Here is a 13519-nt window from a genome sequence, read left to right as displayed (position 1 = left end):
GATGGAAACGCAGTGGAGTGCAGTGCTGACAGCGCGGTGCGGGCCACATTGCAAGGCCTGGCGGGACGGATTTGGCCCGCGGGCCTTGTGTTTGACACATGTGCCCTAAGACAAGGGAGCTGGAAGTAGCCCAAAAGGTCCATATTTACAAATAAAGAAGAAAGCCCAGAAACAAAAGAACAGTGAGGGAGGAGGGCATCACGTGACCCACATGGTTGACCTTTGAGTTCAGGAGTTGCTATAGTGACCAAATCAAAAAGGATAGTGGCCAATCAGAGGGGCTATCAGGACACAGGAACTACAGCCTGTAAAGACCATGGAAACAGGAAGTTGGTGGGACCCCTTCCCCATGTGGGAGTCCATTCTGTGGGACTCTTTGCCGCTCCCCACGTGGGAGTCTGTACTTGTTCTTCAATCAATCTCCACCTTTCTTATACTACTCTCTGTCCGGGGATTCATTCTGGGACTCTGGCGGACAAAGAATCGGGTTCCACTCCAAAAATTCTGCTTCAGGTATATCAAAGGACAAAATCAACAGTGAAAAAGCAACCTAAAGAATGGGATAAAGCATCTGGACTGTCTGATTAAAATCCAGAAAATATAAATAACTACTTCTCAACAACAAAACTAATTTAAAAAACAAAGAAAGGCCTTGGATGGCTATTTCTCCAAAGATGGGATACAAATGGCCACTAAGCACCTGTGAAAAGATGCTCACAGCACACTAACCATTACGGAAATGCAAACAAAAACTAAATACTCTTAACAAACACAACCAGAAAACAAGAAGTGTGGGGATGTGGAGAAACGCACACCTGTGCACGCTTTGAGGGAACATTAAATGGTGCAGCCACTATGGAAGGTCCTCAAAAAAATTGAACATAGGATCACCATATAAGCCAGCCATTGATTTTTAAGAAAATATTGAAAAGTACTGAAAGCAGAGTCTTAAAAAGATATTACACCCATGTTCATAGCAGCACTATTCACAATAGCTAGGTTCAATAAAATAAGACAATCACAAAAAGTCAAATGCTTATGAGTCCACTTATATGAAGTTCCTAACATAGTCAAACTCACAGCAAGCAGAATGGTGGTGTGAGGGGCGGAGGGAAAGGGGAACAGTGAGTCATTTTGAAGCGAGTAAAGGAGGTTGATTTTTATAAGATGAAGAGAATTTGGAGACTGGCTGCACAATAATGTGAATGTGCTTAACCCTACTGAGCTGTCCACTTGAAAACGGTTAGGACAGCAAATCTTGTTGTGTGTTTTACCACAACAAACACCAAGCTAGCAAGATGAACATGTGGTGCTTCTGTCTCCTTCCCCTGCTTAGCTTCCAGGAAGGTGGGCCGGCAGGAGCAGGAGACTAACTGTAAGGTCCTCTCTAGGACAGAACGACTTCTAAAAGTTCTGCTCGCTTCTTTTACAGTGCTTTCTGGATAACATGTTTTTGTTCTCACTTTTCAAAAATTACTGTAAATTTTTTTTCTACTTTAAACATACTTATTTCTAGTCTAACATTCCCAGTCTTTAGTGTCTATAGACAGACACTGACATAGTGCCCCCAACAAAAACGTTGTCTCCTTCCTACCTGCTCACACAACACTGAAGCCCACCAAAGGGCCAGCTCTACTCAGGTGCGAACATTTTTCAGTCCCCTTGTGTTAAATCTCACTCAGAAATATAAGCAGAGGGCTAATCATCACCATGCATTAGAAATGTTTTCTTGATGGCAGCTTAGGTAAATGCTGGTACACGCTGTCTCCCACAACCACATCAAAAGTACAACCAAAATACACAACAACCAGCATTCAGAACCACCTGAAAGTTGGCTAAATAGAAATCTCACAACTACTGAAGAAAGTACATCGCAACAGGTAGGAAGGGCGAAGGCATGAAAATGGCAGGCCTGACACCATGTGCGCCATTTTTTTAATCGGGAGGGATATTTCTGCGGCAGAGTACCCCTTTCCCCTGCCCATGAGGCACATGAGGACCAAGCCCCACACTAGCCCCCCAGTCCAGGGTTCCAGAGATGGGGAAAAAGTCCCCATAACTTCATACTGTAAAAACTAGCGCGGATTGTGACTGAGGCCAGGAGCTGCTGGATACCAGGTGTTCCTCTTAAAGGCTGATACACGAACTTACACAAACTCGCTACCTCTGGGCTCTAGCACTGGGGCAGTGGCTTGAAAGGAATCAGGGACATTCAGGGAGGAACTGGATTGTCTAGCATCAGGGTAAGAACTCAGGGGCAACTTTCTTACAGACAAGAGTGATTGTTCCTATGCTGAGACCTCCCCCTTTGCAGAGCTGACTGGCAGGCATACCTGAGTCCCCATTAGTCTGGATCACACTATTCACTCTGCTCTAGTGATCCCGAGACCCCGCCCCATCCAATATGCTGCCCCACCCAAGGTGACTACAGCAGTTTTTCCCTTTAAAAGGCCTGTCCTGGCTCAGGCTTCAGACTTTGCTAAAATCTCTCAAACAAGCATCATGCCCCAACCTATCAATAATAGACCCAAGACCCAGCACTAGCACCAGCCTGCCTTGCCTGGGCACTTACAAGCCCAATACAAGTAGCAGCCTCTGCAGACCTCTCTGTAGCTCCTATTGGGTGGCCCCAAGCAATGGCTGACTTTGCACCTCCCTGGAGGCCCCAGAGCCAGAACCCAATGGATAGTTTCAGGCCACAGCAGAGTACAACTCTACACATCCACAAGGGACACACTCAAGGGGCAGACTCAGTGAGCACCAGAGCCCTACTGAAGCAAGGCCTGCTGCTCCACAGGGGTGTCTGCTGCAGAGCTGCTCTTCCACTGTAGTCCCAGCTGTTCCCCACAGCCAATTGGCCCGGAGGTCAATTCCTTCAAGTGATACCAACAGCAATCAAGGCTCAACGACAGGACTGTGCACACAGCCCACACAGGGCGCACCTTGAGTGCCCAGCTCAAGTGACTGGAAGGCTGAGCCACTGGGCCCTACAGGACACCTACTACACAAGGCCACTCTACCAACTCAAGGAGACACAGCAGCTCTTCTTAATACGTAGAAACAAACATAGGGAAGCAGCCAAAATGTGCAAAGAAACGTCACAAATGAAAGAAATGGAAACAAGCAAACTACTGGATAGAGTTAAAACAATGGCACGAAGGTTACACAAGGATCTTAATGAAAGCTTCAAAGGACTTAATGAGAGCAACAAGGAACTTAGGAAGACTTTCAAAGATCTTAGTGAGAATGTCAAAGACATAAAAAAGGACTAGTCAGTAACTAAGCAATCACTAACTAAAATAATAATTTACAGAAAACCAACAGTAAAAGATTTCAAGAATCAAACCAATGAATATAAGAAAGCAAAAAATACCCTATCAGAAGAGCATAAAAAAGAATCCAAAATTGGAAGATAGTATAAGAAGCCTCTGGGACAACTTCAAGTGTAACAACATTCATATTATGGGAATGCCAGAAGAAGAGAGAAAGATATTCAAAACTTATTTAAAGAAATAATGGCCGAAACCAGTTTGGCTCAATGGATAGAGCGTCGGCTTGGGGACTGAAGGGTCCCGGGTTCGATTCCAGTCAAGGGCATGTACCTTGTTTGCGGGCATATCCCCAGTGGGGGGTGTGCAAGAGGCAGCTGATCGATGACTCTCATCGATGTTTCTAACTCTCTATCTTTCTCCCTTCCTCTCTGTTCAAAATCAATAAAAAATAAATAGATAACTAATTAAAAATTTTTAAAAAATAATGATAGTCCTGACTGGTTTAGCTCAGTGGATAGAGAATCGGCCTGCTGACTGAAGTGTCCCAGGTTCGATTCCAGTCAAGAGCATGTACCTTGGTTGTGGGCACATCCCCAGTGGGAGGTGTGCAGGAGGCAGCTGATTGATGTTTCTAACTCTCTATTGCTCTCCCTCTCTGTAAAAAATCAATAAAATATGTATTTTTTTTTTAAAAAGAATGTGAGAAAACTTCCCTTATCTGGTGAAAGAAATAGACTTACAAGTACAGGAACCGCAGAGTCCCAAACAAGAGGAACCCAAAAAGGACCACACCAAGAAACATCAAAATTAAAATGCCAAGGACTAAAGACAACATCTTAAAAAGAGCAAGAGAAAAACAGTTATCTACAAGGGAGCACCCATCAGCTGATTTTTCAACAGAAACTATGCAGGCCAGAAGGGAGTGGCAAGAAATACTCAAAGTGATGAATAGCAAGAACCTACAACCAAGATTACTCTACCCAGAAAACTCTCAATTAGAATTGTAGGTCAGATAAAGAGCTTCACAGACAAGAAAAAGCTAAAGGAGTTCATTACCGCCAAATCAGAATTACATAGAATGTTAAAGGGTATTAGAAGAAGAGGTGGAGGAGAAAGAAATTCAAGAAAGAAGAATATGAATATGTATCAACAATTGAATCTAAAAATAAATGGAAAAATCTCATGAAAAAATAAACTGATGAATAAAATAGAATCAGAGGCATGGAAACATGGAACACGTTGATGAATCTCAGAAGACAGGCGGGAGGGGAGAGATTAACCAAAGAACTTACATGCATACCTGAGGCCCAGTGCATAATTTGTGCATGGGTGGGGTCCCTGGAGCTGGCCTGTGGGGATTAGGCCCCAGCTGGCGCCCCCAGCCCCGCAGCCCCATGTGGCACCCTTGGCCTGACACCACCTCTCATTGCTCCACCAACCCACATGCAGGGCGATAGATCAATAGATCAGGGCTGCCTGCGCTGATCTCCTCCCCCCGCCCCTCCCCGGGCTCCCTCAGCACCTGGAAGCCAGGAGGCAGCCCCAACTCTGCTGCTGCTGCTGCTGCTGGTCACCATCTGTGGGGCAATCGGTTGGGGCCAGGCCCCAACCCCCTCCACCACGGCCGTCAGTGGTAGGCATATGCCAGGCGACAGGGCCCCCACTTACACCTACCTTGGCCTGGCGCCACCCGCTCACCTGCTCCACTGTCCCACCGCCCCCATGGTGATCAGAGCACGTCATAGCGAGCGGCCGAACTCCCGGTAGAATGATTACATATTAGGCTTTTATTACTTAGGAGGGTTGGCATTACCTATGGACACAGTCAATAGGGTGGTAAAGGCCTGGGGCAGGGCAGGAACACGGTGGAGGGGAGCAATGAAAGGAATAAAGGAAGGCTTCTGTAAAATCCTCAACCATAAAGTCGTTTTTTTTAACCTCAAAAAAATGCTTTTCCTCCCAGGTACTCTGCTCTTTTTGGAAGGATGGGTAGGCTCCACCACTACCAGTAACAAAATAGCAATACTGCCGCCTGGCCAGCGTGGCTCAGCGGTTGAACATCAACCTACAAACCAGGAGGTTAAGATCCAATTCCCGGTCAGGGCACATGCCCAGGTTGCAGGCTCGATCACCAGTGTGGGGTGAGCAGGAGGCAGCCAATCAATGATTCTCTTTCATCATTGAGGTTTCTCTCTCTCTCCCTCTCCCTTCTTCTCTGAAATCAATAAAAAATATATATTAAAATTTCAAAAAGCAGTATTGTCTGAGTACAGCATGCAATGTCCTTTATATACATTTACTTATTTTTTTTTAAGAGGGAGAGGCAGAGATAGAATCATGCTGCATTAACATGAAGCAGCTGCCTCCTGCATGTGCCCTGCTGGGGATTGAGCCGAAACCCAGGCATATGCCCCATCTGAGAACTGAACCTGGGATCTCTTGGTCTGGGGGACAACATGCAACCACTGAGCCACATGGGCCTGGCAGCTCCCCTCATTTTTAAAATGACACTCCGAGCCGGGACCGGTTTGGCTCAGCGGATAGAGCGTCGGCCTGCGGACTGAAGGGTCCCGGGTTCGATTCCGGTCAGGGGCATGTACCTTGGTTGCGGGCACATCCCCAGTGGGGGGTGTGCAAGAGGCAGCTGGTCGATGTTTCTCTCTCCTCGACGTTTCTAACTCTGTCCCTCTCAATTCCTCTCTGTGTAAAATCAATAAAAATATATTTTAAAAAAATAAAATAAAATAAAATGACACTCCGAGGTGAGTAAGATTATTTCCATTCTTCAGACTGGAAACTCAAGCACAAACAGGTTAACTGGCCCAGGGTACATATCCACTTGTGGGTCAGGATTTGGACCCAGGCAGGTGGTTCCAGAGCCCCTTGCGCTCCGTCAGTAAGGTACTGTGCTTACCAAGGGAGAAAACCCCAAAAGAGGAATATGTAGGATGGAGTCGCAACAAAAAGGGGAAGGAAAAGTCTAGAAGAATAGCATAGGGAAGTCCCCAAATCACAGCTGAACCAATAAAATAGACAAAATTTTGGGGTGTCTGGAACACACCTAGATGACATTTCCCAGTTCTCTGAAAGTTTGAATAAAAAAGTGATCGATCAATTAATACAGAGCAAACAAGCAAACAAAATACAAATCAATTAACTTCAGGGAAAACAAAAAGCTGTACAGCAAAGAAAGTGGCTGATTCATTTGTGAATAATGAGTGATAAATCATACGGTAATTCAACCAATAAGAGAGACTAGGAGCCCTGGGAGGATGGGAGGAGACGAAAAGTGTGGGTCAGTGTCGCTAAATGCACAGCAGCATTTCTGGCAAACAACAACATGGAATAAGCATTTTACTTAGTAACATGGAAGCAAAAGGCAAACGTTTCAGTAAGTTCTTGTCACTCCCCATTCCTTTCCGGAATCTCCTAAATTACTGAGTGATTTTTTAAAGATCCGCATACATTATGGTCCACCCTTTGTGCCTCAGAGTTTTAACATATTCCTAGACCCTCTCCTAATGCTAGCACTTGAGAGCTATACAGAAGTGAATGAAGATGGCTCTATTCCAATGTGACTTATGAATGGAACTAAAACGTGTTTCACACAATTTCTATATACCAGTATTATGAAATCTTTTTTTTTTTTTTTTTTTTTTTTGTAACCATTTAAGAATCATTCTTAGCTCTCGGGCCATACAAAAACAGGTGGCAGGCTGGATGTGGCCCATGAGCTGGAGTTTGCCAATTCCTGTCCCAAAGCAACAAGGCGGATGGAGACGGTCCAGAAGCTGCAGATGGGAGACTTCCATCAATGAGGCTGCAAACAGCCCATATCACCACAAAACAAAGACTTAGCACGCGGACAGGCGCTCCGCCCAGACAGCGGGGCAACAACAGGGGCCTCTGAAGACTGCTTTCTTCCTCACCTAGGCCTTGAAGGGCAGACACAGCTACCTAGGAAGGGAGGGGAGGGGAGGGAGGGGAGGGAGGAGAGGGGAGGGATGGAAGGAGAGGGGAGGATGCAAATGCACACACGGGAAAAACCAGCTCCAGCTTTTCCCCATCCAGGTTTCTGGGCCTGGATTTGGCTCCTCTAAGAGGGCGGGGTCTGAGTCACAGATTTTAAACCAGATGCGATCAGACTTTACCGTACCTGAGGCTAACTGGAAAGCAGCATTAGAGTCTGCCCGGGTTCGCCCTGGTGTGGGGATGAACAACTACCAAATAAAGTTCAAGGGCAATCCTAAGAAAGAGTAAAGTTTCCCTCTATGGCCACACTAGCAAATGCTATCTCCTACAATAAAACAGTTATGTAACCAAAGGACCTTTATTCAGAGCCTGCAAAGAACGCTTTGGAGTCAACAGATGAACACACACACACACAAACACCCAAAAAAAAAAAAAAAAAAAAAAAAAAAAAAAGAAGAAGAAGAAATAAAAAGGAAACAGGGCAACAGAAGAAGAAGAAGAAGAAGAAGAAGAAGAAGAAGAAGAAGAAGCAGCAGCAGCAGCAGCAGCAGCAGCAGCAAAAAGGAAATAGGGCAACCAGCAGAAAGGATAATTCTTTTTCAAAAAAAACAACCAAGAGTGAAACACGAAAAACTTTCCATTTCGCCGGCGGTGAAGGGAATGCAAAGATGCACTTCCCATCGGCAGTGCCAGGTGCTGCGGGGCACTGGCCGGCGAGTGCTCGCGGGCGGGGGCGAGGCGCCCTCCTCCGGGCTCGGCGGGGACCGCGGAGGGAAGGGGCCGCAGCGGCCCTCCGGCCGAGCCCAGCGCCGCGCAGGCGGAGGTCCGTGTTTGCATGACAAACGCCGCCAGCTTTCCTCGGGGCCGCAGGGAGAGCCACGCCCCCGGCCAGAGGGAATTTCAATTCGGACGGCGTGACCGCTCCTCCACCGGAGGCTCCGGGTGCAGGCGCGCTGCAGGGTTTGCCCGGAGCCGAACGGCCGCCCGGGGCCGCAGGTGCGGGAGGAGGGGGCCCGGGCTGCGGGGAAGCCGCGGGGATCCCGCCGCCGGAGGCCCGGGCCGCAGCCCTCGCCCCTTCCCGCCCCAGGGCCCGGGGCGCCGGCGGGCGGGGAGCGGGGAGCCGGCCCCGAGGCCCCGCCGCAGGCCCCGGTGCCAGCCCGCCGGACCGAGCCGGGAGGAGGGGCCGCGGCCGGGCCCGCCCCGGAGCCTCGGGCGCAAAACAGAAACCGACCGGAGACCGCGGCCGCGGCCCGGGACGCGCCGCCCGGCCCTGCCCGCCGCCCAGCGCTCCGCCGCGGCGCCGAGGCCACTGCCGGCCCCCGGCCCCGGCGCGGCCCCGCCGCCCGGCCGGCGAGTCGCCACCGCCCACCGCGGCCCCCCCTCGCCGCCCGCCCGCCCTCCTGGGACGCGGCCGCCCCACCCCTCGCGCCGCTCACCGCGCTGAGGCGGATCCCGCTGGGAGGCTGCGCCGCCATCTTAGCTCTCCGTGTGGGCCGGCCGCAGCCGCAGCCGCGGGGACGGCGCCGGGCGCCGGGCCCGCCCACTTCCGGGGCGGGGCTGCGGGCGTCCCGCCCACGCACTTCCGCTTGCCGGCCGGGCGCGCCGCGGTGGGGGAGACAGATTGGCGGGCGCGGTCCGCGGACCGGGCTCCGAGCCGGGGAGGGGCGGGCGGGCCGGGAAAGGCGGGTGCCGAGGAGTCACCCCGGTAGGCGGACCTGGAGGCCGGAGGGTCCCGCGTGTGAAGCCTGGCGCGATGGCGCCGGCGGCCCACAGGGATGCCCCCGAGGCCTGCACCTGCAGGCTTGCATGGCGCGGAGAAAAGCCATCCCGCGCGCGCCCACCCGTGTCCGCGGGACTTGAAAGCTTATTAACGGAATGCAGACTCTGCGCCTGTTTGGATTCGCCCTGAAGATGATCATCCTTCTCCCCGATGAGAGTCCTTACTACGTGCACGCCTGTGGAGTCTGTCACCGGGCAGCCCCCTGGGACCCAGGGGTTTCGATCTGCCCCCACCCCCTGCGCTCTTGGCAATCTCATGAGAAAGGTTTCGGAGGAGTGACAAACAGCAGCGCTGAAGCAAAGCAAGCAGCTTTATTAAACACTAGAGGCCCAGTGCATGACATCCGTGCACTGGTAGGGTCCCTAGCTGCTGAGCTCCCTCCCTCCCCCTTCCCCCGGCTGACCCCACCCTCTGGTCCAACTCCTCCTGGTCCAGGGACAATTGCAAAGAACTCAGCTACACACCTGGTGGAGGGCCAAGGGGGTGTATACCTTTCCCCCTGCAGGTTTCAGTTTCCGTTTCCGCCTGAGGTCTTGGGTGGCAGACTAGGTTTCAAAGTCCCCTTCTGTTGTTGTGGCGTATCTAGGAGTGTTTGTGCATAAAACTGGTCTTCCTGTTAGGCCAGTCGGAAGGCTGCTGGCATCTCTGTGTCGTGGGTGAGGTAAAGCTCCCCTCTTTGCCCTCTCCCCCCTTTCCTGCCCTGACATTCCCCCAGGTGATTTGTCCTTGGGTTTGGCTGCCACAGACGGTATTAATGGGGTCTTCATTCCCCGCCCCCCAGGCCAGGGCGATCTGAGCTGAGTATTCTCCGGTGAGGGGAGAGGCATTAACCCTTGCTCTCCAGTGTCCTTACCTGGGAAGGCACAGTCGGGATTCACAAGCCGGTGCCCAGACGGTTTGGTCTTGTTTAACCTTCTTGTCTCAGCTCCCCCATCCTACTTGCCCAGGGACTGTCCTGCCTCCAGTCCTCTCCCTCATGCACAGTTATATGGCGTCAACTCTGAGGCTTGTAAGGACTAAAACATCTTTTAATCTATCATAATAAAAGCATAATATGCTAATTAGACCGGGCATCCTTCCGGACGAAGCCAGGGCTGCGTGGGAAGCCGGTGCTGGCAGCCAGGAGAAGGAAGGCCTGCTCTTGCACGAATTTTGTGCACCGGGCCTCTAGATAATAAATGGATGAGGAAAAGTTAAAAATAAATAAATAAATAAAACCCCTGTGTGCTGCTGTCACCCTGACCACTGAGCTTTGGGTAAATGACACAGTGAGAGTCCTCACCCTATTTGAAATGCTCTGGACTCTGCTTTACCAGCTCTCCTCTAGCTTCGAGATTGTGAACCAGGTCCTGGTCAGCGTGGTGCAGATGGGGCCCCATCCCATGCACCAAAGGATTCCCTGTGTGTGTGTGTGTGTGTGTGTGTGTGTGTGTGTTGTGGGGGGGGAGACTTGTAGGAGGCAGCCCATTGTTGTTTTAGCCCATTGGTGTTTCTCTCCCTCTCCCCTCCTCTCTCTCTAAAACTCAGTTTTAAAATCTTATAATTAAAAAAAAAAAAAAAAGGAACTGGGAGGCAGGATAGTAAGAAGCCAGGAAAATCTTTGGCAAGTGGAATGGGGCACTGAGTCAGAGAGCTGAACAAACTGGCCTCAGCGGCCCCTCGAGCACCCTACTCCTCCACGAAATGAGCACCCCTTTCAGCGTTCAGCCCTCGGGACCCTGAGGTGGTTCGAATCGGCATCAGGTAATCTTAGGGACAAAGACTCAGGTCCACTGACCACGGAGACAGAGTTTGGGTCAAACCAGAGATACCATCGGGGCCTCAGCCAGGGTTCACTCCAGGCCCAGAAAAGCTGCAGAACCAGGTGAAAGCAGCACCATGCTGGCCTCAGGACCGATGCAATGCCCATGGCCCCTGCCCCAGCACCGCGACCCCATGACCTCGATGGGGAAGATGGTGAATATTCCATTAAGATCTTTCCCCAAGCTCTGGCTGGTTTGGCTCAGTGGATAGAGCGCTGGCCCGCAGACTGGAGGTTCAAGAGTTTGATTCCCGACAAGGGCAGGGACCTCGGTTGCAGGCTGTGTCTCTCTCGCATGGATATTTCTGTCTCCCTGCCCCACTCTCTCTAAAAAAGAAAATAATCAATGAAAATACATTGGGTGAGAATTAACAACAACAACAAATTTTTTTTAATATATTTTATTGATTTTTTACAGAGAGGAAGGGAGAGGGAGAGTTAGAAACATTGATGAGAGAGAAGCATTTATCAGCTGCCTCCTGCACAACCCCCTTCTGGGGATTTGCCCACAACCAAGATACATGCCCTTGACCTGAATCGAACCTGCAACTCTTGAGTCCGCAGGCCAACCCAAGGCTCTATCCACTGAGCAAAACCGGTTAGGGAAACAACAAAATTTTTTTTAAAAGATACTCCCCTGAGACCTCCCTAAAATTCCTCTCTCTTTCTCTATCTCTCCTCCTCTCTCCCTCTCTCTCTCTCTCTCTCTCTCTCTCTCTCTCTCTCTCTCTCTCCCCCTCCCTCCCTCCCTCCCTCCCTCCTTCCCTCCCCTTCCCTTTCTCACCCTCTCTCTCCCTTTCTCTCTCTTTCTCTCCCTCCCCCTCTCTCTCTCACTTGCCTGCCCCTCCCCATCTTCTGTCTTTCCTGGGCCCTTATCTTTTCTTTCCCCAGGGCCCCTTTTTTGAGTTGATAACTAGAGTCTAGCAGCTTAGATGCCTCCCTGTGCCCGTGTGCCTTTCTCTCTAAGGGCCCAGGCAGCCACACCAGGCTCTCCCTGGGTGTGATCCTGCCTCTTCTGCCTGAAGCCCTTCCTTTGGGGAACGCACTCTCAAAAGCACCAGGACTCGCCTTGTGAAATCCCTCCTGCAGACCGCCCCGCTAACAGCTGCACTGTTCCACGGGGGACACGGGCCTGCCCTGCCTGGCAAAGCCAGGCGCTCAGGGAGCCGGGGGCACCGAAACAGAGAAGTTTCAATGTCACGGTTGTGTTTATGAAATAAGTTGTGCCCCATTAGTGAGAGGTGAAATCAATCTGTGAGTCTCGGCAGAACTCCGATCTAGGCAATCTCACCTCATCTCAAAAGTGCACTCCCCTTTAAAAAACAAAACAAAAAACACACAAGTGAGGAAACTGGAATTCTACATTCTCAAGGCTCACTCCTATGGGTGAGATGTGAGGCAGACGTGTATAGGCTAAACTTACAGTAGGCTGGTATAAAAGCTGTATCAGCCCTAACCAGTGTGGCCCAGTGGATAGAGCGTCGGCCTGTGGACTGAAAGGTCCCAGGTTCGATTCCGGTTAAGGGCATGTATCTTAATTGTAGGCAAATCCCCAGTGGGGAGTATGCAAGAGGCAGCTGATTGGTGTTTCACTCTAAGCGGCTGATCACTCTCATTGATGTTTCTAACTCTATCCCTCTCTCTTCCTCTCTGTAAAAATATCAATAATATATATATATATATATATATATATATATATATATATATATAAAACTTGTATCAGACAAACTCATGTTTACTTGGAAACCTTTATTTTTTTAAAAGTCAAAGCTGAGTTGATGTGACTTTATTGTGGTTCAAAACTATCTTCTCTGGGGAGTGCTGCGTGGATGTCCCTCCCCAGATGCATGTGACGAGATCAGTGCCCTTGGTAAGGTGGTCCCTGCTGAAGGCCCTCAGCCCTCCAGCCTCGCGCAGACACAGCAGCAAGGCCTTGGAAGGGGCTCTGACCTTGGGCTTCCCAGCTTCCAGAACTGTGAGAAATAAATGTTTGCTGCAAGCTACCCAGTAGCTATAATGTTTTTATTACAGCAGCCCAAACCCACTGAAACAAGGAGAGAGAAATTTAAAAATTCTGTACGAAGGTTAAAATAAGGGTCAGCAAATTAACTAATTAATTAAAAATAAAATATTGGTCAGAGAAAATAAAACCTGACTGGTCTAAATCAACCACAATGTGACCCCTCCCCTCCCCTCATCATTTCCTTCCAGCCTCCTGCCCCCTCCCCCTCTCCTGCCCTCAAAGACCCAGGGGACTTGTATCTTCCCTCTCTCCACCCCTTGGCCGGGCCAGCCCGTGTTAAAATAAATACCGTTTCCCCGAAAATAAGACAGTGTCTTATATTAATTTTTGCTCCCAAAGATGCGCTAGGTCTTATTTTCAGGGGAAGTCTTATTTTTCCATGAAGAAGAATACGGCACACATTTATTGTTAAATAAAAGTTAAGGAAATTTATTACCTGTATACAGTACAGTAGTACGGTAGTTGTCAACACAAACCAGACAAACTGTGAATCCTACAGTATCAAGAATTTACTCATTTATTCAATGACAATCATGTCATCATCTTCTGGAACAGCATCATAACAATCCAATTCCTGAATTTCCTGGTGAATTTCTTGTGACTCCATTTCTTTCAGAATCAGTGGACCAAATCTCTCATGTTTAACCTAGGGGGGGCCTTATTTTCGGGGG

At 49.9% G+C, this 13519-nt stretch overlaps 1 protein-coding gene across 1 annotated transcript in view; it reads right to left on the bottom strand.

Annotated features, from left to right (window-relative positions):
• The window catches only part of MORC3 (MORC family CW-type zinc finger 3), a 46209-nt gene extending 37451 nt beyond the window's left edge, over positions 1-8758 (bottom strand). The window contains exon 1 of the mRNA XM_036448577.2: positions 8681-8758. Coding sequence (XP_036304470.1) covers positions 8681-8719 — 39 coding nt within the window. The 5' untranslated portion in view covers positions 8720-8758. The remainder of the gene's footprint in view (positions 1-8680) is intronic.
• Positions 8759-13519: the final 4761 nt, after the last annotated feature.

The sequence above is a fragment of the Pipistrellus kuhlii genome, unplaced genomic scaffold, assembly GCF_014108245.1.
Source record: "Pipistrellus kuhlii isolate mPipKuh1 unplaced genomic scaffold, mPipKuh1.p scaffold_m20_p_2, whole genome shotgun sequence".
Classification (NCBI taxonomy): Eukaryota; Metazoa; Chordata; class Mammalia; order Chiroptera; family Vespertilionidae; genus Pipistrellus; species Pipistrellus kuhlii.
Note: the sequence above shows the minus strand (reverse complement) of the source record. Positions and strands in the feature narration are given on the sequence as shown.